We start from the raw sequence: 26,969 nt of genomic DNA, 5'->3' as shown, positions 1-26,969 counted from the left end.
AGAACCGGGAACCCAGGAAAAACAGCTGGTCCGGATGGAGAGCCAGGTAAGGTGCTTAAGGACTGCTCTGATCACCTGGCTGGGGTTTTCGCCAAGATCTTCAACCAAGCCATGGTCACAGGCTAGCATTCCATTCAGCCTCAAAACCTCCATCATCATCCCCATCCCCAACAAATCCTCAGTGGTATAATGACGCCCATACACAGCCCAAAAAAACATCAGCTGCTCTCTGTCCAGTCTGGAAGGTATTGGCAGCTGCCGATACCGCAACAAATACAACAACATTATAAAGGAATCCTCGTGGAGAAGCTAAGTTTTTATTGCCATTTAATTCAGGCCAATTTCCAAACACTACCTTGTAAATATTTGCCTATCCATCCTCTCATCTCATTAGCTACACCGCTTATCCTCAGTAGGGTCGCGGGGGTGCTGGAGCCCATCCCAGTAATCATCGGGCAGTGGGCAGGGGACACCCTGAACTGGTTGCCAGCCAATCGCAGGGCACACGGGGACAGACAACTCACTCGCTCATTCACACCTAGGGACAATTTGGACCGGCCAATTCACCTGAAATGCATGTTTTTGGAATGTGGGAGGAAACCGGAGTGCCCGGAGGAAACCCACGCAAGTACGGGGAGAACATACAAACTCCGCACAGGAAGTCTGGAGCTGGATTTGAACCCACGCAGGAGGTTCCCAAGACATGAACTGTGCCGCACATGCGCTAACCACTGCGCCGCCGTGCTGCCCCCTATCCATCCTAACATATTTATTTATCTTATTTTTCCCTCTTAGGTATTTTATTTCATTATTATGCCTAGTTGCCACATGTAATTTTGTTGTAAACAATGTCCACACCCTTGATATCAATAACAAAAAAGAGTCTCCCCTGCATCCGCGTCCCCCATCACCTTGAAACATGACTATCAGCTATAAACTTAATTCTAGGGATCCCACACATTTACGAACAGTTGAATTCTATAACTAGTGCCCTCTAAAAAAATAAGAAGGCCTGTGAGAGTCTAGGTTTGAAGATCATTTCGAGGGTTTGCCATTTAAATAGTCATGGAGAGCATATATCAGATTTTACATTCATATTTGATCAATACAAGGGAACAAGTATAAAAATGGTTTTCTGAATAAAAAGTTTCAGATAGATTTTGCCATGCATAAAAGAGGGATTCAGCAGCAACAGCCGGCTGTTTTTATCCATCTCAGGGCAGCCATTTACGGCCGAGCAGATATAGGCTCAGGGACATCGGGATATTAGATCCCTCTAACTGGCAAATCTTAGAAAATACGTTTTATGTGTGGAATTATTGCTCGAATCGTAAAAAAAAGGTTAGGTGGCAATTGTTTTGGACGTGTTACAAGGCAAATTTGTATAGTACCTCAGAGGCGTTGACTCTGCCCTCCTGGAAGGAGCAGCTGCTAGGGTCATGGGTGCACATGTTGCGATATTTGCACCAGTGGCAGCGAAACGTGCTGTTTACGCAGGACAGACACCTGTAGGACAGAGTGAAGTCATTAGTAAATGCTCTGTGAATGCTAACGGGACCAAACGGCAGGACAGCTACACAGTAATACATGGACTGTCACGATCCGTGTTTCACCTTATTTCTGTCTAGCAATCAATTCCTGAAGCGTGTTGTTTTCCTTTCTTGTTTTTGTAATCAAATCTGTTTATTTGTCTGCACACCTGTCATGCCTTTCCTTTTTCCACGCACTCGGGTCACAGAAAGACAATGGCGATAAACAGCTGTCGAGGGACGATGAAAAGCATTTCTTTCCAGTAAGACGACGACAGCTTAGCCGAGCTACGAGCTTTCCTGCTTTTACATTTGTCTAAATTAAATCTCATTCGCTATTACACTCGCAGGGGGGGGGGGCATGTTTCTTTCAAGCAAACAAACAAGAAAATGGGATAAGCTCCATCTGCAATGTGAAAGCCTGTAAGGAGAAGAAACTCAGCAAATCAGCATTTTTCTATGGTTGTTTGTTTCATTGTTGTCAGGAGCGAGGATCCTTCGGCCTTGGTGACTTTTGATCAAACCTACCATGTGATTGTAAATATGCAAGCATCGGTCTGGAGAAATAGTAATTAGGCGTGTGTATGTGTGATATACGACATTTTTTGTACAACAATTGGAAAATTATAGAATTACACTAAAAAAGGGAGTGATACTGCATTACTGCATTACTCAAAACTACTTTATTAATCAGTTTTAAAAGGTCACTTAGAAGTCAATATAAAAAAGAGCAAAGACAGTGTCTAATGACATTTAATTAGCATCTGTAGGGAAATAACAAATGGCATTAGTTTGTAATGTTTCTGCTTCATTGATTCCCCTCCCAAATGAACAGTACTTTTGTTTTGTACACTTTATCAAAGGGTAATGTCATCACACATGTAGACAGGCATTATTGCACAGTTTGAACAGTGAGAAGTTGTAAATGTCTAATAAACGTTTTGCAATAAGACATGCTGTTAAGCGGCTGATTCAGAAATTAAATCATAATATTGGCTTTATGCGTAAGAAGCAAAAAGTGTATTGTATTTAACTTGTTTGATGCTATTGACAGCTTCAAACATCTACATTTTTTCCTGGACTCGGGGGAATTGATTAATGGGAAAAAAAACTTTATCTTTGCATTTTGGGGAGGATTTTTAATGCACGGGACAGTTTATTTTCCCATTAAAATTAAAAAAGAACTGAAAATATGTTGAGGTGGGAGTATTCACCTGTCTGTTAAGATTCATCCATTTATTTTGCATTTTTCCTACATGAAAATTACATGATGGTAGCCTGAGTTTTGGATTATGATCAAACACAGTTGATTTGCTTTCTGAACAGAGGCATGATTGGTCATCACCTAGCCTTCTTAACTTATAATCTATAAATAAATATAGACGATTGAATAATCATGTATTCAGACTAGTGACAGACCATACGATGTATAACTGTAATCATTTCATGATGCGCATTACCTCATCCAGGATACTTTCATGCCACAAAGCACAGAGGGACTTCAAATAAAAAGACTAAAGATACATGCAAACTCTGGCTTACTCGCTAAAAAAGCCTTATGTGTATGGATTGATTTCTCCTGGTCATTTCGGCTTTCTTTTCTCTCCCCACACCATAAATGTTACTATCCGTAAATAGTGGATGCAACAGTTGAATCCAACCATATGTAGCGTAAGTCTAAACTTCTGAAAACCACATAAAGCACACTCTGTAAACAGATAGTATGCAGTATCTCATCCCTTTTTGGAGCGAGAACAAGCATGTTACTGAGTTGATTGTGGCGAGTGACATAAATAAAATAATCCTTTAATCAATATTAACGTCAAAGGTGGAAACAACGTTGCTCCTCTGATCAAGTTGTTCGCAAACAACATGTATACTGAATTTTTGGGTTGCCACTAAGCATGAAAACGATTCATTTGGATTTTTCCAGTCCATGAAACATAAGGTACTTATCAGTTTAGCTTAAGTGTACGGGCGAAAAGTGACACTGAAATTCTGTGATGTACATAAAAATCGTCGGAACTATGAACAGAAAATAATATGCGATGCACGTGGGATGCAAAAGTCAAACAGCAATATTGCGAGGAAACCCAGTATTTTTTTTTTTACTTAATCGGACTTTTTGCAGTGAAATGTCTACACGGTCGGTGTCAAGGTTGAACCTTGAGATTGTATTAGGATGAAGAAAAGATCTCTGAATGTGAGATTTAGGGTTTTTTTTCCATCGGAGGCGCGTGCTTCCAGAATCGACTCAGGAAGGAAAACACACTCCGCCTATGGCTAGAGGCTCATTTATTGCAAAGCACATGCATAGAACAACAAATGTGATTGGCTAGCCCGAGGTCTTATGAATGTAATAAAATAATCTGATTGGTTAAGACAGAAAACACATGTTTAAATGTAGTGAACAATGCTGTTCGCTAGATGGCTGTGAGCATAATAAATGAGCCGTAAGGAACGTGAAACCTTGTAACACAAAAGGAACGTGAAAAGAAAAGGAATGTGGGGAGGAAAGCTCTTGAGCAGACTTCCCGGCACTGAAGTAAAGGCCGCCTTGATTAATAGTTAGAGGGCCCCAAGAGGTTACAATTGTTCCAAGAATACAAACAGGACCTGGATATAATCTTTAGCTTTGTTAAGGTATTTCTGAGGATAACTTACAGGTACATTAAAACTATAATTTCCCTTACATTTGGAGCATACAAGTAAACCTGTAGGTTGCCTGTTTTCCAAGTCATAGTTATTACTCATAAAAGCATTTTCTTAAACTCTACAATGGAATTAGTCTAACCTTAAGAGAGTCTACTATCCTCACTCCGACATTGATTGCTCGCTTTTCAATACTTGTAAACCTTATCGTTACCATAAAGCACACACCCGACACTTGTCGTCGTCATTATCAGACCATACGCTTTGCTTTTAAGAGACATCAATTCCAGGAGAGGTGTTTGACTCCCACTTTGCTGAGTTCGACCTTGAACTATAATAAAATTCTGGAGGTGGGGGGGAGAGGGGTGTATCAATAAAACGACAATCAGCTCTGCAGTGCTGCAGCTCCAAGCCACAAACACAGATAAATGTAGCGCCGTGTATTTATTGTGTCATTATTAGCTGCTTAGAATGCCCGCGTGGCATGGAAAAAAATTGAAATATGCTGTGCACAGGCAACATAAGTGTCCGTGGAAGAGACAGGGACTTCTTTTTTGGGGGTGTGTGCAGAGGTAAGGTATTAAAAGGCAGGAAGTGGCAAGGTTCTGCAGCGCCAAGCTTATTAATGATGTGATGCTGCGGGTCAAGTGCGGCCGACGAAGTGAAATATTCATCACGGGGGGTTCAAAGGGGTCACGCCACGCTAATGAAAGACCGTGTATGTATGATGAGCTCCCCACTGCTTTTTCTAATGACTTAATTGGGTATACTGGAGTATTTATGTCGCACTCAAAGAGCCCTTTAGCATCGGTGCTGTGCTCTTTGCCACAGCAGGCTCATTTCACTTCCAACACTCTCATCATCAATCAAGGGCAACCAACTTCCAGGAGAAAGATTATTCCGTATCCACATATTTTAAAATGAGATCTTGCCTTTATACTGCATAAGGAAGGTTCTTTGGCCTGTTGATGAAAACCTAGGATAACTCCTTCTAGTGTAATTAGTTTTGTAGTTCTTTTAATCTGAAATAACTGTTCCCTTTTAAAATGAAATAGAATGCCATGTACTCTATTTATTCATGTATAACGTGAATTTTTTCCAACCTAAAAAAAATAATCTAAAAAAGAACTTTATACATGACGTTTGTGAAGTGTACCACCCTACTTGTGCAATACTTGATCAGTCAAAAAAAGACCACTAACCACAATCACAAAATATTTATTGCAATGCGACTTGAACCCAGGTTACGGTAGTGAAAGTGATGAATCATAAAAATTTCACCACCAGTGATATAGATGACATATGAAAATGCATTAGTTATTACACTGGAACCTCGCTAGTTTGCGGTTCCACTTTTGCGGGTTCAGAGCTTCGCGGGTCTAAAAAATATACCTTACCTTCTCAATAAAAGCATTTATTGACTTAAGCAAGCGCGAGCTTATGTCAATTGAGGACATGGTGTGGACACTCTTATTGTGAAGGGGAGGGGGAGCCCCTGACGCAATGTTTAGTCATGGTGAGTTACCGTTTCGCTCACCCCCCTCCTTCAACTCCTCCCACCTCACCCCCTCCTTCTGTGACGCTGTTTATCATGGAGGAACTCGGCGAGACATAAGTATATTCTCTTCTGTCACATTTCATCTCAAGTTTGACTTTATCATACCAAAAGCGAGCGTTTGTTTGTACTACCTAAACAAGGCTAATTTTGTATGGTTTAGTGTATTTGTTGTAAAAGCCGTTCGATGCCGCTAGCTAAAGTATGTTGTTATTGTCAGAAGGTAGCTTTTTCACTTTCATTAAAATGAACAAAGACCATTTTTTGAACTGTTGTTCCCCAAAACGCTTCACAAACTCATCAAATATCACATTTTCACTCTTATTATTTTCAATATGTAACCGGTAGTGTTAACAAGCGAAATAAGCTGCAATGGCTGCATGTGGTTGAGAGCGGTTAATACAATCATACTGAATGGTTTGTAGTGGTTTCGCCGCAGTTCTATTCTGTGTAAATTGATTATGGAAGACAAGGCTACACTTGTGGGTCATGTTTTGGTACATTCAGTTCCAGTGTGAAGAGTTCTGGATGAGTCACCCAATAACTCCTTGCCATTATGCCAGCGATCACTTCAGTTTAATGGCGGGGGGGGGGGGGGGTATACTGTATACCTGTATACGTTTTTTTAAGCATTTTTGAAGGGGCGCCGCTACTTGACGGATTTTCAGTTTTCGCGAGTGGTCTCGGCCCCCATTAACCGCGATAACCGAGGGATTACTGTATCTCCTTATTACACTATATTGGTCATGGTATCAGAGACAGATGTTAGAGAAGGGTGAAAACAGAAAGACGTCCTGAAAGTTGTGAATAAACGCAAAAAAACATTGCGAGGTAAACAACTCTTTGGTGTATTTGACGATGATTGATGATGATTGAATAAATACATTGTAAATTGTATGTCGGTACTGCGTTAATATGTTTTTCATTTAATTTTAATCACTGCCACGTGCATTAAACTATGTTTTTCACTTACAATGCTTAGGTTGAGCTGAGAAAATTGAAACAAAATGTTACACAGATTGTAAATCAAAAAATAGGGGTGTGATTTATATATACAGGGAGTGCAGAATTATTAGGCAAGTTGTATTTTTGAGGATTAATTTTATTATTGAACAACAACCATGTTCTTAATGAACCCCAAAGTCTCATTAATATCAAAGCTGAATATTTTGGAAGTTGGAGTGGGGCTTTTTTAGTTTTAGCTATTTTAGGAGGATATCTGTGTGTGCAGGTGACTATTACTGTGCATAATTATTAGGCAACTTAACAAAAAACAAATGTATACCCATTTCAATTATTTATTTTCATCAGGGAAACCAATATAACAGCTCAACATTCACAAATATACATTTCTGACATTCAAAAACAAAACAAAAACAAATCAGTGACCAATATAGCCACCTTTCTTTGCAAGGACACTCAAAAGCCTGCCATCCATGGATTATGTCAGTGCTTTGATCTGTTCACGATCAACATTGCGTGCAGCAGCACCCACAGCCTCCCAGACACTGTTCAGAGAGGTGTACTGTTTTCCCTCCTTGTAAATCTCACATTTGATGAGGGACCACAGGTTCTCTATGGGGTTCAGATCAGGTGAACAAGGAGGCCATGTCATTAGTTTTTCTTCTTTTAGACCCTTTCTTGCCAGCCACGCTGTGGAGTACTTGGATGCGTGTGATGGAGCGTTGTCCTGCATGAAAATCATGTTTTTCTTGAAGGATGCGGACTTCTTCCTGTACCACTGCTTGAAGAAGGTGTCTTCCAGAAACTGGCAGTAGGACTGGGAGTTGAGCTTGAGTCCATCCTCAACCCGAAAAGGCCCCACAAGCTCATCTTTGATGATACCAGCCCATACCAGTACCCCACCTCCACCTTGCTGGCGTCTGAGGCGGACTGGAGCTCTCTGCCCTTTACCGATCCAGCCACGGGCCCATCCATCTGGCCCATCAAGACTCACTCTCATTTCATCAGTCCATAAAACCTTAGAAAAATCCGTCTTGAGATTTTTCTTGGCCCAGTCTTGACGTTTCAGCTTGTGTGTCTTGTTCAGTGGTGGTCGTTTTTCAGCCTTTCTTACCTTGGCCATGTCTCTGAGTATTGCACACCTTGTGCTTTTGGGCACTCCAGTGATGTTGCAGCTCTGAAATATGGCAAAACTGGTGGCAAGTGGCATCTTGGCAGCTGTACGCTTGACTTTTCTCAGTTCACGGGCAGTTATTTTGCGCCTTGGTTTTTCTACACGCTTCTTGCGACCCTGTTGACTATTTTGAATGTAACGCTTGATTGTTCGATGATCACGCTTCAGAAGCTTGGCAATTTTAAGAGTGCTGCATCCCTCTGCAAGATATCTCACTATTTATGACTTTTCAGAGCCTGTCAAGTCCCTCTTCTGACCCATTTTGCCAAAGGAAAGGAAGTTGCCTAATAATTATGCACACCTGATATAGGGTGTTGATGTCATTAGACCACACCCCTTCTCATTACAGAGATGCACATCACCTGATATGCTTAATTGGTAGTAGGCTTTCGAGCCTATACAGCTTGGAGTAAGACAACATGCATAAAGAGGATGATGTGGTCAAAATACTCATTTGCCTAATAATTCTGCACTCCCTGTAGTGCGTGTTATACACCAATAAATGTGTCCCATTCTGCCTCTTTTGCTGTGTGTACTTGACCACCAGAGGCAAGTTTTATGCAGATATAGCAATACAAAGAAGAATTTGAAAGCTACCTCATTTGGCGTGTTTATTTATACATGCATGTAAGTGGTGCACTGTTTGAAGTCAAGTCATTTTTTTAAAGTCAATATTGTGTCCAATACACCACTTAAAACCTAACTATGGAAAGAGGAAGACCTTTAAAATGCCCCTCATTTATATCAATTGATTTGGGTATTATATGTTATAGGAGACACTAGTGAAACTATTATACGTTTTAAATGTGATTTTTTTGTTTGATAATTTTCCTTTGATTTTTTGTTTTGTATTTAATGTTTCGGCTTCAGCCTTCTCTTTGGGCACAGGTTTAAGTATTGTATTATCGTATTGAACTTAAATAAAACTTATATAAAAAATGTTTTCTGTTTCCTTTTATTAATTAAAGATTGATGTTGTTTTTTTGCGCTGTGCCTAAACAAAAAGCCACAAACAAACCAGAATACAATGTCCTGAAATAACATTGTGTATTATGAAGCAGGCAGCAAACTACACATATTGGTAAACATCACAGGGAGGCTATTTTCCCTCCGCTTTTCGACAGAAAATAGGGATCCGCTCGCAAATTCGACATGAAATATCCAAGAAAAAAAAGGCTTATTGTTGATTGGGGTCTATGTTTAGTCTTACTGAATTTTGACTTCAATAATTTATTGTTGCTGTCCACAAGTACTGTCAAAACTCAGATAACTTTGTACCTCAAGTGTCCATTATACCCTCATGGGACTTGTTTTTTTTGCCCTAAAGCTTTTAGGCAGTACTGCAAAATTCTTAATGCATTCTTTAAGCTTCTGGTAGACTGGAATATGGAAGACGAATGCAGATGGAACGCTGCTTGCGTATTATTCAACTCTTAAGTTTTAACATGAATGATTCATAGGCCACAAAGACCTTTCTAGGAAACCATATCCTAGAAGAGCAAGTGCAATAACATATTGTAATGCACAATTTCAATGAAATAAATTTTTTTAAGGGGAAGTCACTGAAGGTCTTGTAAAGTTATCATTTTATGGTCCAATGTTAAATTACTGTTTCAGTATTTTAAAGCAAGGCCCCACAACGTTTTTATTTTATTTATTTTTTTAGCTCAAGACTCAAATAAAAAAAAGTTATCCCTTCCTGAGATACAACAGAATACATTATGTATTGCCATAATCCATCCAGCCATTTTCTTCTATTTACAGCCAAATCAAAAAGCCATTTTCCAAGAAAATGTGTTCATGTTTGACTATCAATAACTTTGAAAAATGGTTTTTACAGCCACTTTGCCTCCAGGAACAACAAATATATCTGTAGGCATTGTATAAAAATGAAACAAAATGGTCATAAGTTAGGAAAAAAACAATAATGCTGCAATTTAGTGGTTTACCAAATCCAATGTATCATGTAAGCAAGAAAAAGAAAAATACATTTAAAATATTTTTTCTAAAAGAGAAAAAAGAAAATCAACGATTGTAACATTATTTTGTTAATATCCATCATCTCCCCTTTGCAATGCAAAATTGTCGAGTGATGTTGCCATTTTTAATGCTAAAGCATTCCTCTTAGCATAATGGCTCCAAGCCAAGTCACTCCCCATATTTATGTTCTATTAGCATGGGAAAATGTGAACGTTTGAAGGAAAAGTCTTCCTTTTTATGACTGCATTGTTTCATCTGCCCTCCAGGCACCAGAGCACAGCTAACACTATCTCTTATCTTACAACAAACACAATTATCAGACCCTCTTGCCTGGGGAAAAAGTTGGCTTACAAAGACTTATTAAATGCCATTGTGTTTATTTTTTTTTCCTTTTCTTTTTGGGGACCACAAACTATTGTGCTCATTTGTTCATCATCAATGTCTTGAGCTATGTGTTCCTATTTCGACAGTGAGGCGGTTAAAATCCCCAACAAAAAGACTGTGACAAATTAATCACTTTGACTAAAATAGAAACTGATTTAGAGTTTATCTCAGCGGTTTATCTTTAGCAAGAATCGGCACACTAGTGCCCCTAAATGGGGTTGATAACTTGCCAAACGGATCAAGCGAACAGAACCAAAGATGTGTGGACTTACACGTGATGCGTGCTGCAGTTGTAGAACTTCACCTCGGTGCTGGCAACCATTTGACCCGTCTCCTTTGAGTTGAGCCTCAACTCCACGCCGGCCCAGTCTGATAATGGAACAGGCAGTGCAACGATTCAGATTTTTGGTTTGTTTTTGTTTTTTCCGTGATCTAAGATCATAGAATATTTGAAAAAAACAACAACAACAAAAAAAACGACACAGACACAAATATTTATTTTGTAAATACAGTGGATACAATTTGAATCGGATTTACTCATTGCAATCTTTCAATGAGGATTGTGGTTCTTATTCTGCCCCCGAGGAAAAGTTAATTTAAAGTTTACATAGTTTGCTTTCCATATCTATTTTGAAAGGGGACTTTTAAACAGGAAGTGATATCACAATTGGACACACTTTGGTCCAGTCTAGTGAGATTGACACATGGCATCCCTCCACATCAACCACCTGCTTTTGTTTTGCTTTCGACCCTGTCGTTTGTAAGATTCCAAAGATATTATTAGCGTCTGACATAACTCGTATAGCACCCCAACCGGGGTTTGAATTGAATTGTCCAATTATCACACACTTGTGCCCAAAAATCCAGAACACAATTGTGTCATTTTATTTCACCACCATGCCAGGTTAGTCTGTGTTTGTTTCTGGTGTTTCTATGTTACTTTGCTCATTGCAGTTTTCATTTTCAGTTTTGGTCATTTGTTTCTAGTTTGAACTTTGTCAGGTTTGGTTTTTGTTTCTGATTTCGTGTTTGGACATGTTTTAGTTCACTTCTTTGTTTGCTACTTTGCTTGTAGTATTGTTAATAGATACCGTACTTGTTTTGAGCACCCCACATAAAATTGTGTTCAGGATGTTAATTTTTGTTCTAGTTAACATTTGTAGAATGACCTGCATAATTTGTCACATTGAAGAGCACGTGTAGCGCACTTGACAGGCTGTAAAAAGACACACCTCGCTACGTCGCGCTTTGATTATACAGGGGTTCACTCTATTGCGTTTTTTTTTTAATTGAATTGAACTATTTCTATTGTCATTGATATCAACGTATTGTGCATTGTGTTTCTAATAGACATCAGGCAGAGGGAAGCAATTAAGAAGGGCGCTCTGTTTAGGGTGGGCGTCACTGTCTCTGTGCGCAACTGTGATAGGCTGCTGTATGCTAACAGTCAAACAGCCAGGGCATGCGTCTCCGAAACAAATCTTGCAAAGATAGCGGCAGCTAGCTTTTAGGGGCTCATTAAATTAAAAAGAAAGTCATCGATTAAACTATAAGGAAAGTCAGAAAAAGAAATAGAAATGCAGATCGCCAGCGGGTGCTGCGTTTATTGTTATCACGTCCGGGAATCGACTGCAGCGGCGTTGAAAGGCAAGCAATAGCCTGGCTGCAGGTCCGGCCTACCCTTTGGCTAAGTTCGATATAAGTGTGGCCCTAAAAGGTTTTTATAAAGTTGCAATGCTACTTTTCACTTTTTGTAAACGTAACCTCACACACAGGTGTCAGATAATGATCTACTCATCAAACTAGCAGCATGATTGAAGAAGGCAGCCTATAAATTAATTACAGTAATAGATCGATCTGGCTGCCAAGACTGGTGCAAACAAATGAGGGGTAATAAAAAATTAAAACAGAAAATATGTTTTCTTTTTTGGGGGTCTAAAAGATGCAGTTGCCTTGAAGTGGACTAAACTGAATCTTCCACTTGGAAATATTTGAAAATATTAATCCAATTGTGTTTTATTGGAAATATATCTAAGAGGGTGATGGCCGATTTATAATGCAGTGATCCCTCGTTTATCACAGGTTAGGTTCCAAAATGAACCCTTTATGGCGGAATCTTTATTTATATTACGTTTACTTTACAATTGGATACTCAATGCATTGAAATAAAATGACGCAAATGATTTTTTACAAGCCAAATTATTTGATGAACAAATCAAATTATTTTAAAATGTATCTATTAATGACCATCAACTACTATCATCAGGACTGTTTAGTCAATCAGAATGCAGAACAAGATGCACGATTTAAGTCTGTGAAGTAGTTAAACTATGAAAAGTAACGGCCTTATGGCGATGGATAACAGTATTGACAAGTTCTTTCATAAATATATACAAAAGATTAAGACATTTAAATGCATCATGGCCTTGTTAACTGAGCCTCACCAATTTAAATTGTAATAATTCAAACCAAAATGAATCTTTCCTCTTTTAATTAAATTTTCATTGAATTGTTTTGCACTCCACCAAATTGCTTTTCTTTGGAGACACTAAATACAAAAAGTAATACGTTTATGAAGAATGTATAATCTTTTGGTGAAAGTGGATAATTTCGTGAATCTACAATAAGAACCGCCATGGCATGTTGGACCTGCAGTGTCAATCCAGCAGAAAAGTAAAAAAGTAACCATCAAGGAAGAACGAGTAAGTGGTCGGTGAAAAGGGAAAAGAGGGGATTGGATGTAAACCAGGAACAAAATGTCGAACACTTTTTTATCCCGACTATAAAGAGCCACCTGCCATCTGCCTCCCTTCAAGAGCGTATTGCTGTGAGGTGAAAACTTGAGAGGTTTACTGCATTTAGAGGACAAACTATTTGCATGTTGAACAACAGCCCCACAAAAATAACCTGGGTCTTTTGATCGTGTCTCCCTTAATGATATCAAGTGTGGGTATCATGTCCAAGGTTGGTTTTGTGGTTTCAGCAAGACTTTAACTTTGGCTTATCAACTCTACACTCGCAAATACACTTATAAGGATAGAGAACAACAATGAGCCTTTTTCCAATCCATTAAAGTTCGCCCTCGCTTGTAATTACTTTGCGTACACAAACACACACATAAGCACATCCACTCAGTAGTTGCTTAAGCTTCTTTGAATGCTGCCACATCACCACTCCAGAATGAAAGAAAGTAATTTCATGAAGGGTGGTTGTCACTGCTGTTTCGTTTTAAACCAGGGCGCAAAATAACTAGGCCTTCCCACCAATCAAAACAATGCTGAGATTACAATTCACACGTCTGTTATCACTCGCGAGCAAAGCGTAATCTCATCTCATCTCATTAGCTGCACCGATTATCCTCAGTAGGGTCGCGGGGGTGCTGGAGCCCATCCCAGCAATTATCGGGCAGTGGGCAGGGGACACCCTGAACTGGTTGCCAGCCAATCACAGGGCACACAGGGACAGACAACTCGCTCGCTCATTCACACCTAGGGACAATTTGGACCGGCCAATCCACCTGAAATGCAAATGTTTTTGGAATGTGGGAGGAAACCGGAGTGCCCGGAGGAAACCCACGCAAGCACGGGGAGAACATACAAACTCCGCACACGAAGTCCGGTAGCTGGATTTGAACCCACACAGGAGGTTCCCAAGACCTTAGAACTGTGCCGCACACGTGCTAACCACTGAGCCGCCGTGCTGCCCGCAAAGCGTAATATATACCTGTGAAAAATGCCCCAAAAAAGCTGACTCAATACATTTGTCTTGTTGACTCAGTATTTTTCCAGGATATACATTTGACTCTCCCAGACAGAGCAACATTGAATTTAACCAGAATTTCTTCCCAGAGAGACATTCCACTCTCCCAGGCCAGAATAACAATGACTATCAAAACCATCTATTTATGCAGTCAAGTAGGTTACCCCAAAAACCACAGTTTGTTTGATGAGAAGTTATGTACAGTGAAAGAAATACAACACGATTCCTGGTGTATGATACAATAATGAATCAAGATCATATCAGGAGCCGTAGAAAACCTTAATTTTTACATATGTGTAGTATGTATGTCATGTGAAAAATCCTTTAATGAAACGCACCTTGTCCCTCCGGTATCAGTGGGACCTCCTTCCCTGTCGGGGACAGACACATGACCCTGTTGCCATTCACGTGCCCATCCACTTCAGCCTGCTGACCAAAGGAGCAGGTGATCCCCACCGAAAGGTCTGGAACATTATTCACCTCCAGGAGCAGCTGAGAAAAGGACGGATGTGTCACTTTCAATCAATTAAGCTTATTTTGTGGTATAGCAGACTGGATTGTGCATGTTTTCTTTATCATTAGCACACGAAAATGCAGACTGCCATGCAAAGGGTGTTGTCAAAGCCTAAAAATGGAGGATGCTAAATTGGTCTTTAAAGGCTTACTCACGTGTTAATACAAGATGAGGGAAGAAATATACAAAAAAGACTCACAGGCACACTGTGGGCTGATACGGCGATGCTATCCGGGTGTGCGATAACCTTCACGCAGCGGTCAATGTCGGTGTTGAAGCGATAGGCCTCGTCCGACCTGGGGCAGCGATCCCTCCTTGAGCACCTGTGTGACAAAAACAAGAACGACTTCATAAATAATCTTACTGATGTACACTTTGCAATTTCTCACACTTTTCATTGTATGTAATTGTAATAAATTACACTTATTATTTACAAAGTTTGGGGGTCTCCAATTGGTTACTGCGCTCGTTACTGAGATTAAGGTTCATTCTAGATTGCTGCATATCTTAAATAGTAGTTGGACTAACGCATTACAAACAGTTCCTGGACTGCAATTACGTTTCTCTGTAACTAAGTAACTGTCTTGCGTTTTTTATAAAATTTTGTAACTCAAATGCTACAACATGCTGTGTTACTTCACTATTTGTTAAAAGCAGATTATGAATTACAGTGTCCCCTGATCGCTAACTGTTCCTCCTTCGATAACGATTCAACATACAACCTTCAAAACTGTCAGCAAAGTTTGAGAATTTTGGGGGCGTTTGTATTGGTGTTTAGCAGGTGATGGGCGTGTTGATATTTAACTACTATGTACTGAATACAGTTATAGAGGCGGTGTCTCAAGCACAGAGAACAAGGAAACTGAATTTATTCTTACTGATATTCTGATATCTTGCATTTAAGATGTATTTACAATTATCAAATGAAATACAGGCATCAAGGGGTAATTTTACATGCACATAGTTGGTTGGTAGTCACCAGTAGTGAATAGTAGGCAGCGCGTGGGGAGGAGGCGTGTCTTAAACAGGCCAAACAAAAACAATGGGGCAAACGTGAGCACAGAATTTACGGTAAAAGTGTGCTGAATTTTGCGTTTTTTTGTAAATTTATTTTAGCAATACACCATGTCCGGAGAACGGAAAAAAAAATCTTGGACGTTATTCACAAATGCAAAAGGAAATATTTGAGTGGTTTGAAGCCCGAAGACAAAATGGATATCAAGTGTCTCAGCTAAGTGCTCGTTCGCAAGCTCTCAAGATTCCAACACGTCAAGAAATATGAGCGGTTCACCGCTTCCACGGGTATGTGAGTATTTTAAAGCAGTTTTTGGAAGTTGGCTTTCGTGTTTTAATTTGTAATTAGATAGTTAATTGAAGGCGGCACGGCGGCTGGGTGGCTAGTGTGCAGCCCCACGGTGTAGAGGTTCAAGTCCAGCTACCGCAGCCTCCCCGTGTGGAGTTTGCATGCGTGGGTTTTCTCCGGGCACTCCGGTTTCCTCCCACATTCCAAAAACATGCATGTCAGTTTATTTGGCCGGTCCAAACTGTCCCTAGGCTCCAGCACCCCCGCGACTCTTCCGAGGAGAAACGGAGCAGATAATGGATGGATGGATAGTTAATTTCAAGGTAATGTGCTATGTTTGGGAGTTAACAATCTGGAGGAGTTACTTTTTAAATCAATTATCTGGTAACTGTAATAAATTACTGTTTTTCAGTAACACACCCACTACTGATCCCAATAAATATGAAACGCTGAAATTTACTTTCCCATGATAGACCAGTACAACTTCAATGATGGACGGTAGTTCCCGGTCAATGTAATGAGCATCACTGCTCTAAACGCTTTCTATCAGGGTTGACATGGCACCCAATTGGTCCCGCCCGTGTGGCACCAGCTGCGGCTCGTTAACTGATTGGCTTTCTGTCTACTTTAAGCTCAGCGATGTCACGCTTCCCTTGTCAGCCCGTCAACGAACTTCTGCCCTGTTTGTATTTTTCTGCCCTGTATTGTTCCCGTTTATTTTGTCCTGTTTAATTTCGGTTTCCAGTTTTGTTTCCGTCTAGTTTTATCCTGTTTATAATTTTCTGCAGTTTTAGCTCCCGTCTAGTTTGTCCTGTTTATTTTCAATATCCTGATTCATTATTTATCCTGTCTGTCCCGTCCTGTCCCGTATCGACCCATCTGTCCGATATCAACTCAGGCATTTGGAATCGCTCTCGTCTGTGTCTGGCTTCCTGTTTTTCCACGCCAGACCACTGCCTAAAGTACATGACTGCCCATTTCCCGTGAAATAAAAGGCTTGAGTGAGAACATCACGTGTATGGGTCCTGATCCTGTTCTGGATCTTGACACTTTCAACTGATTTCAAAATGTAACCTTTGCTTGAAATGTCCAACTCCAAACTAAAGGTCAAAAGTCATTTTCTGTAATTGTCTTTAAGCCTGAATTTGAATCTTACGACACTGTCTTGCGTCTTCATTATTCATCTTTGAAAGACATTTTGAACATTGTTATACTTGTTTTCTGTTAAGCTCCTTTTCTGTTCCAGTACGGGTGGTCCCAAGAGCACAATGCAAAATGAGTTTTTAGAAAAGGAGTAATTTGCAGAATTTTTTAAATGACTTATTAATTCATGTACTTATATAAGGATAGTTTATTTTTTTATCGGAGTCTTGGGAAAATGACACCAGCAGATTTGGCATTTCATACATTTTATACACACTGCTCCATTGTGTCAGCAACAGTGAGAATAATGTGGTGTAGACACACAAGTCTTTAACGCACATAGCCAAGGGCATGTGGGACTTTACAAGCGCGCCGATGGTGCCAAGGGTGCTCAAGAATTTCAGAGGATTCTGCTGTAATTACACCGCAATACAAAGGCCGGAATAAAAAGGCATAGATTGTTCCGTTGCGACTAGGCTTCTTCAGGAGCAGCCGGTATGGGCGTTTTTAGTTGAAGAGTCGCAGACTAAATTTTCTTTCACGTTGTCTTATTCATCAGGTTTTGTCTGGTGGGTGGCATTTGTTTCATTATGCTCCCTCAAGCAGGCCTCTCAGCAAGTGCTCATTCATTTGTAATGCAGAGATTGCTACACTTAAAGTATGTTTCATTACTATATGACTGTGAGCAGTCTTTTGGCGGAATCCAATAATTGTAGCGCTTTAATTCTTAAATGTCTTAAAGGTTGCAGCGTCTCAGTTTGTGAGCACTTTGAGTTATGAGTACATGCATATGGATCCTAGGCCAATTCCATTTGCTGGAGAAAACATTGAATATGGAACTGAAATCATTGTCCAAACCCAAGAAAAGGTATTTTGTTTTCCTTCATTTCAGAACTCCTCAGTAGGGGTAAAGGCAAGCATTAAACCACAAATGTCTCTGGTGGACTGTTGTGCCTATTTTTTGGCCTTTAATCTGGCACAAATGTTGGGAATCAGGGTGTCAACAAGGATCTTGGGCTGTGAATATACCTAGTTCAATGGTCTCAGGCATGTGCTAGCCCTTAGGCAAAAGCTTACTGTAACCTCCTGAACCCTTGGATTCATCTCATCTCATCTCATCTCATCTCATCTCATCAGCTGCACCGCTTATCTTTAGTAGGGTCGCGGGGGTGCTGTAGCCCATCCCAGCAATCATCGGGCAGTGGGCAGGGGACACCCTGAACTGGTTGCCAGCCAATCGCAGGGCACACAGGGACAGACAACTCGCTCGCTCATTCACACCTAGGTACAATTTTGGACCGGCCAATCCACCTGAAATGCATGTCTTTGGAATGTGGGAGGAAACCCGAGTGCCCGGAGGAAACCCACACAAGCACAGGGAGAACATACAAACTCCGCACAGTAAGTCTGGTAGCTGGATTTGAAACCACACAGGAGGTTCCCGAGACCTTAGAACTGTGCCACACACGTGCTAACCACTGCGCCGCCATGCTGCCCCCCTTGGATTCATATGTGGGGTTATTTCTTAAATCTTTGGAAAACAAAAAAAGTCATAATATTGTCATATTCCAGGAATTCTTAATGAAACATCTTTATCACATGATGGCATTAGTATTTTTATTTATATCCCCACTAATTTTCGACCCCACTCATGAAAGCATGTATGTACTGGTAGGTTATGTATCCATGGGTTGAAGTCTTGGTCTAAACAAGGCATGTCCCTCATAGTTTGGCTCGGGTTCTGTATCCAGACTTTATGTTCTCAGGTGAGCCAGATCAGTAAAAAAATAAATAAATAAATAATAATTGAGTACTATGCTTTATCTTTTATTGTAGCCTACATTTGTTGCCAACCCTACACATGATAATCACAGATGATGAGAGATATTTTCTAAGCAGACCACATTCTTTCACAAACAATAAAAAAACATAATGTTTGTGTTAGGCATAAAATGTGTTAACAATTAGTTTATTTTAACAGTTGAGTAAATGCAGCTTTGCAGCAGAACCAACCCACCGCAAACATCACGAACATGTTGTGGAAGAATTTCAAAAATATGCTTGCTTCAATTGTCATTCTACCTTGAAATTAAAAAAAAAGAAATACAAAATAAGTTTTAGCAGTGAATGGGCAAAAATATCAGATCAAACATCTAGGCTGGGCCTAGTAAAGCTGAGAAAATAATGCACAATATTGACTTTGACACGAAACCAGACTGGGCACCAGCTCATTACAGCTTTATTGTCCTCGAGCTGAAAACAGTTGATATTTATTATTATTTTTTTAAATCCTAACTTCTGATAGAAATTAGCTATACACTTTCTTTTTTGGGGGGCATTTTCAAAAATTTACAGCGGGCTGGATTATATCATCCAATGGGCCAAATTCGGCCCGCGAGCGGTGTGTTTGTCATGCCTGGCTTAGACTATGTCATTGACCTGGAAAATTAGTAGGACATAAACTTGTTTAAGATGGAGAAAGTAGAACCCTAAACCTACATCTATCCACCCATCTGTCTATCCAACTATTATTTCGAAATTTACACTTCAAGTATAGGTTCAGAAAGTTTACAACCAATCTTAGATAGGAGAATATAGAGAAAAACAACTAAGCGAATCAAAGGAAACACAAAAAAGGATTGCCAGCCATAGAATCATAACTGGACTGGCATTGTTATTCTAGCATAAGTTTGGTATAAGAATAGATCTATAAACTCGAACTTTAAGTGTAAAAGCAGCAATGTGAGAATTATTCCAAGACCAGAATAACAGAGAGTGCAGAATAACAGAAAGTTAAATTAGCCTTGTTCTGCCAAGTGATGGATCACACTTCACTTGAGGTAACGGTAGCCAAGCAATTTAGTGATAAGTGGACAGCATTAATTCATATAATTAGACATAGCAGGAGGCAAGCGGTGAAAACAACCAGGTAATTTAGATTAAAACAAAACATTATTTCCCTCTTCTAAGGTCAGCAGTGATGGGACAACTTTGAAAGATGCAATTTAAGTGATGCTGATTTTTGTCAGGATAGAGCTCTCCGAAACACACGGGGGCGATTTAGCACCATTTCATCATCATGAAATGGTGCTAAATCGCCCCCGGCTGGGGTCAGCTTCAAACATAGCGGTTTGTCTTGCAAAACACAGGCTTTTAATCTCCGCAATCCCGCATGCTCCATATCGAGGTATTATGCAAGCTAACCTGAGGGTCACATAATTAAGATGAGAGAGATAAGCTGGCTCTGTCGGATCCAAAATGTTCCCGCGGGTATACTGAGGTCCCGCTGTGATGGCCTGGCTAATCCCAAACTGACTCTCTCCCGCCCACTAAAAACAACACTTGTTTGGCTCAGATCATAAAACCAGTTGAATGGATAATACAAGGATCTCAAACAGCACTACGTCTAATGTCTTAGGCCAGGGTTGAGTTGACCTTAGGGCAGGTATGTCAAAAGTCCTGGGGGCCAGTTACGGCCCATGATGAGTAGTTTACCGATGGCCTCTGGTATAAAGTAAATTATGTGTGGGCCCGCCAGTAATGTCCCCAAAAATATTACCCTTTCACCAGATGATGGCCCTAGCCTTTTGGCTACCTTGCTCTTGGCTTTCTGTGACAATTTAAGGCCACGCCATTTCCGATATGGTGACTACAAATAAAAAAAAGAAAAGTTGACTGTGAGGGCCGCCACTTTCAGGACAAGTGGAGTATATTTTCACCAACATCTGTAACAACTGCGTTTGCCAAATTTACCAAGTGACTGTTGATGTTTTTAAAGAAAATACAGTGGAACCTCAGTTTTCGAAAGCCTCTCAGTTCGAACAAATCGGAGTCCGACCAAAAATTTCAAGAAATTCTTGCTTCGCTGTTCGGTCAAAAAATCAGAGTTCGAACGCCAGTAATGCGTGAGTGCGTACGCTAGGATACGATGCTGAGGGGCATACGGGTGTAGATCGTGTAGATCGCCCCGCACCCCTTGTGACCAACTGTTATCGCGTGCGGACGTGCTTCGTTTTTTTTTCGCTTTTAATGTAGGTGTAAGTGTTTTAGCCCCTAATTATGCCTCCGAAGAAATTCAGTGCAAGCAGCAAAGTTGCTACAGGTGAAAAAAGAAAAGTAGTGCGTACAACTATTGCATTCAAGAAAGAAATAATAGCAAAACATGAAGTAGGTGGAGTGTCTGATCTTGCTAGGCAATACCCCACCGTCCACCTGCGCCTTCTGCTGACCACCACAAAGGTAAGAAATCATATTCATTATTCTTTTCTTTATCCTTTTTTTTATTTTTACACGTTCATGTTAGCGTAATCTTTCATACGGAAGATTACGATAACGCGAACGTACGATTAGCCTGGGTTAGCTTTATGATTACGTTAAACTTTCAAAGTAAACATTCAGGGTGTTGGAATGGATTAAAACGATTTACATTATTTTTAATGGGAAAAATGATTTCAGTGATCGAACAAATCGGTTTTCGAACAGTGTTTTGGAACGGATTATGGTCGAGAACCGAGGTTCCACTGTAATATTAGGAAACATGACTTCGAAAAGCTAACTATGAATGAACGCTGTGAAAACATGAAGCAACTGGAAGCTGTTTTAACGGCACATCTGTACTTTTTCAGGAAACCCTATGGGTCAAATGAAAATGTTACAAAGGTGAGCTAGGAGGTCACACTGCAGAACTTTCACAGTGGGTGAATTCATTATTGGCTGTTCAAATAATGCCAGACTGAATGGTAGGCCCTCACACATTCTCCGCTTGCTAAATCTGGCACGCTTTCTGAAAAGTTTGGACACCCCTGGCTTAGGGGTTCCATTCCACCAATTGTCACTTGTGCGAAGTTTGCATGTTCTGTTTGGTTCATTGGTAACCACAAATAGTCCCTAGCTTGCCTGTGTGTCTTGCAATAAGTTCAAAGTCAACCACAACGACTGAGCCTCTAACCTTCTACCTCGTTTTCAAACGGTCCAGGGTGGAGGTCAGCAACCTGCGGCTCTAGATCTACATGTGGCTATTTCGTGCTGCCCCAGTGATTTCCTTGAGCTTTTCAGAAATGTTTGCAAATGGAAAAATGTTTATACACCCCATCTTTTGTGTGATGGCTTTCTGTAGGATGACAAACATTACAAAACCATTCATGTTTATGATTTGTTGAACTGTACCCAAGCGCAGACACAAGCGCTGACTGACCAGAGTTTATTTGGGGACGAAAAGAATTAACAAAAGGAGTTGAAAAAAAAAACACAGTCCGGAAAACCATCACAGCGGATAAAGGTCAGAATAGATGCTCAGGAAGGAGATAAGAAACATCTAAGGCATACAATGATCGGACAGCTTTTGCTGTCAGCACAGTCTTTTAATACTGGGTTTTTAATGAGAGTAAGGTGTGGCAGATAAAGAACAAGTGTGGGGTCTACCAGTTTGACGGCGTGCTGGGTCCTAACAATTCTCAACATTTTTCAATACATTTTATCTAAAACAAATAATGCAATCCTTAACTTTTATGTTTTTTTATGGAAAAGGTTATATAAGGCTTTTAATTTGTTCCAGACACTTTTGTTTTTTGTTTGTGGGTCTATTGTTCAAAGTGTTGGGTTGTCGCACTCTGGTCCAGGCCAGGATCGGTAAGTTGTTCCGGTTGTTGACAAGAGTTGCAGCATGTAAAAGCAGCAATTGTTGGGCGAGCAGCCAAGAGAGACGAATTTTGCCCTTCCTGTCTCCGGCTGCGGCTAAAAAAAAATGGTCTCGCCTCAAATTGAACAAATCACATGCTTCCTCTTATTTGTAATGTTCCACTAGCTGTTTGTTAATAGCAATGTTACACCCTTAATCCTTTAGACACGGTGTGTGGGTGTTTGTGCAAATGCCAACTCACGTGTTATACAGGACACACCAACCGCAGTGAGGGTCTCCTGAGCTTAGACAATCTGCACATGTTCCGTACTGCTCGCAGGCCTCCACAGGCACCTGGGCCACCTAAAAAAATTAAAAAACAATTAAAAAACATATGAAAAAAGTACACATCTACAAATAAAGTTTCCTCTATTTGTCCACAAGCTTATTCTGAAACAGTCAGTGGATTTTGTGGGTGTGTATTTTGTAATTGGCAAAGATAATTTGCGTGATAAAAAAAAAAAAAAACTGCTCATCTACTGGAAATCAACAAGTGCTATAACAAATGAATTATTTGGTACCATTTTGTATCAGAAAAATTATTATTATTTATATTTCAATACACATTCAGTGGACAGCTGTTCTTGATGTTTATTTCTTTACTCACTTTGTTCTTAGTATTATATTTTTTATGTTATATATTCAGTTATGAATATGTTGGCAATGGTAAATGGTAAATGGTCTGCATTTATACAGCTCTTTTCAAGTCAATGAAGACTTCCCAAAGCGCTTTACAATGTGCTTCACACTTACCCATTCACACACACTCACACACCAATAGCGGCCGTGCAGCCATGCAAGGCGCCAACCTGCTTATTGGGGGCATTCGGGATCCAGTGTCTTGCCCAAGGACACTTGTTGTTGTTTTTAATTTTGAGTTTAAGCAAAGGTGTTCGAAATGTTTCCTCTAAGGGCCAAGTACAGCAACATTTTTGGATATTAGGAGCCCTTTTTAATATAAATTTAGCACACTCATACGTTTTTGTTTTTAATAATGTACACCTGCAAAAGAGATTTTTTTACGTTGTCAGTTTTCTTTTTTGAGTGTTATTTCGCACTGTTGTTTGTTGTTTTAACCGCCCCTAACAGCCAATCATGTCGCTGGTCTTTGATACCAACACCCTTCGATGCAGATCTGCTTTTGTAACCTAGGAGATGAAATAAAATGAAAGGGCTGATGGGAGGTACTTTAGATCGGCTTGGACTTTTCTATCTGCAGGCTCTCTCCCTGTCAGTCATTTTTCAAGTCAAGTCATTTTTATTTGTACAGCCCGAAATCACGAAGAGTCTCAAAGGGCTTCACAGATTTTTACACTATATTACACAGACTATTTTTCAGCCGACGAGAAGAGTAGGTGTCCTTGCAAGTTCAAAATCCATTATTGTCTCAACTCCTTATTTTGATTGTCTACTAAATTGTTAAGTTATCCTTTGGTCCTTCAAGTCAACTAAACTTTAACCTTATCGCACACAATACTAGTTTTGTCATTTTTTGTGGTTTTTATACAGTAACACAAACAGTGTTTATTTAAAGTTTGATGAGAATTTAACAAAACGCCACATATTTTCAAAATGGAAAATAGTTTTATTTACTAACTAGCATGTGTCCATTTCTATTTAGTGTCACAACATGTTTAGAGACTTCTTTCCACCAATCATTAAAAATAAATTATCAGTTCAACAAATAAACTGCAACATGATAGCAATCACGTCTGAACAAGAATCAATGTGTACAATGTATGTCACACTTTGGGTTTAAACATTCTAACGTTTTCTGCCAAATAAAAATAATCTATATAAAACCTAGTATATCATAATAAACGTATTTTCTGTATCATTTTTAGTATCTGATTTTGGGACAATGAAATCGGCAACAGGAAGTAATTTGGACACATCTTTATCCCTACATTGGCATGGACAAGTGCATAATATTAAAACCATAACAAAGTCATTGTTAACTTTTCTGCATAGATTACCCACAAATGTACTTACGAGTTTGGACCAAAAGCATACCGCTATTGCAACAATAAAAAAAACTAATACTTGGATGCAGCATTTCCCCATTACAAAGGTGTCTACGTGGCACTTGAACACATTATCAAATACAAAAAGTCCCATTAGAGCCCCAACAATGGTAGTGAGGACGCTTTTAGATATTGCTAATTATTCTGTCCATTAAACTCAATGCAGCTCTTTGCACATTTTGTATAGAATTAGTCTCACAAATAGCAGATGCACGTTTTTTTTGATCGATAAAGTGCAAATGGTCTAGCTCGAGAAGGGCTCTGAATGCCTGACTGATATTATAATGCATACAGAAGAGGGTCTGTGCTGTGGCAACTATTACATATTAATTTCATTTAAAACAGCTAAGAGACGGACAAACTTTAAAAGATACATTAAAAAATGTCTATCTTGATGGTCAATCTCATGTTTTCATACATTCCGTTAAATATTTTCTTTCACATGATATTTTCCTTTGAAGGTTGTGTAAAAAAACAAAAACCACCCAGCAAAATCCTTAGCAGCTACAGTAAAAGAAAATGAGATTAAGGAGAAAGGACCTAGGACACTGATACAGGCTTGCATGGTTCATATGATAGACAGCGGGTCAAGGCCAAATTCCATTGTAGGCTGTAACTATAGAAACAACAAACACAAAAAAAATAGTGTGCACGGTAATTGAAACTGAAGCCATTTTTTTCCCTAACCCCAGGCGAGGGAGCTCTTTCTTGACTTAACACGACCTTGCCAGTGCCACGGTGTAGAAAGAGAGCTTTGGAAAACCGACAGCAGTCATTCTGTGAGAACAAAGGCAAAAATGTGCTTTGTGTCCCACTGGAAAGCTCATTTTTGACCAACCTAAAGCATTGAAATTGTAAGCACAATTTTTATCACGCACAGACGACACTTTCATGGTTGAACCTTTAAACTGTGGAGCAATCATTTGAACGCTATTCAGTTGTGTTGGGGCTTCACTGCCAATTTTTCGTGTTTGGTCCTGATTGAAATGAGGAAAAAAACCTTTTTATTAAACTAAAACACCTGGTGTAATAAATGGGAGTTTATATATATATATATATATATATATATATATATATATATATATATGAATAAAGTACATGTTATATGATTATTATATATTATATATTAATTCATCCATCCATCCATCTGCACCGCTTATCCTCATTAGGGTCGCGGGGGTGCTGGAGCCCATCCAAGCAGTGGGCAGGGGACACCCTAAACTAGTTGCCAGCCAGTTACAAGGCACACAGGGATAGACAACTCACTCATTCACACCTAGGGAAAATTTGGACCGGCCAATTACCTTGACATGCATGTTTTTGGAATGTGGGAGGAAACTGGAGCGCCTGGAGGAAACCCACGCAAGTACGGGGAGATCATGCAAACTCCACACAGGAAGGTTTTATATGAATTCTTATTATATATTAATTATATCTGTATTAATGGCCACTCTGGGCCAATAATGTCGCTGTTCATGGATTTTCACATGCATTACGGCACATCTGCTTTTGTATCCTAGGAGATTTTTAATTTAGCAGTGTTAGGGTTCCTTTAACTATCTTTTCCTGTTCACCTTGCATATTAGTGTCTATAGAACTATAAACGTATCAATAAAGTTTCAATGTGTTTATATTTGTATGTAATTTGTATAAATTTATACACAATTTTATTTAAGTGATTGAGATTTTACCTTCTTCCGCCAGGCATATTCAATTTGTAAATGGAATGAACCAAATGGGCAATGAAATGCTGAAAAATAAAAGTTATTTGGCACGCTTGTGTGGGCATGTGATGGTTGCCGGAGCTAATCCATTTTGCCGACATCGACCTGAGAGAGCGCCTACTTATGCTATTAGAGCACCGGAGACACTCTAATGCACTTTAAATTTGTAATTGCTTACAACAGGAAATTGTTTGCATGGCACGTTCAGCTGGGGAATAATAATAAAATTAAATAAAAGTGTGCCCAGCTGGCTTTGTATGCAAAGGGGTGCGACATACTCCCTTCGCAATATCAAAGCACTTGTTTACTCGTCTTATAGGAGGCTGTTGTGAGGTAGTGCACTTTAAATCCACCTGAGAAGCATTAAGCTTTGATGTCATTTCGGCGGGTTATAAACGCGGTGGAGAGGGAACAATTGGGTGAACAGTTTTCCATTTTCTCCCATCATGAGTAATATCATTGCTCTTAAAAAGTAATTATTTTAAAAAGGTTTAAGGTCTATCTTAAAATTTTAAATTATAAAGATAATAATGCCACCCAGGGCGGCAAGGTGGCTGACTGCTTAGCATATCCCTTCTCACAGTTCAG

At 39.7% G+C, this 26,969-nt stretch overlaps 1 protein-coding gene across 1 annotated transcript in view; it reads right to left on the bottom strand.

Annotated features, from left to right (window-relative positions):
- The window catches only part of LOC148364738 (plexin-A2-like), a 150,494-nt gene that overhangs the window by 74,937 nt on the left and 48,588 nt on the right, over positions 1-26,969 (bottom strand). Inside the window, exons 4-8 of the mRNA XM_088338937.1 lie at positions 22,836-22,936; positions 14,710-14,833; positions 14,335-14,488; positions 10,510-10,606; positions 1,392-1,506 (exon numbers count right to left, since the gene is read on the bottom strand). Coding sequence (XP_088195063.1) covers positions 1,392-1,506; positions 10,510-10,606; positions 14,335-14,488; positions 14,710-14,833; positions 22,836-22,936 — 591 coding nt within the window. The remainder of the gene's footprint in view (positions 1-1,391; positions 1,507-10,509; positions 10,607-14,334; positions 14,489-14,709; positions 14,834-22,835; positions 22,937-26,969) is intronic.

This window comes from Urocampus carinirostris, chromosome 6 (genome assembly GCF_059441175.1).
Source record: "Urocampus carinirostris isolate Australia breed hairy pipefish chromosome 6, RoL_Ucar_1.0, whole genome shotgun sequence".
In the NCBI taxonomy this organism is placed as follows: domain Eukaryota; kingdom Metazoa; phylum Chordata; class Actinopteri; order Syngnathiformes; family Syngnathidae; genus Urocampus; species Urocampus carinirostris.
Note: the sequence above shows the minus strand (reverse complement) of the source record. Positions and strands in the feature narration are given on the sequence as shown.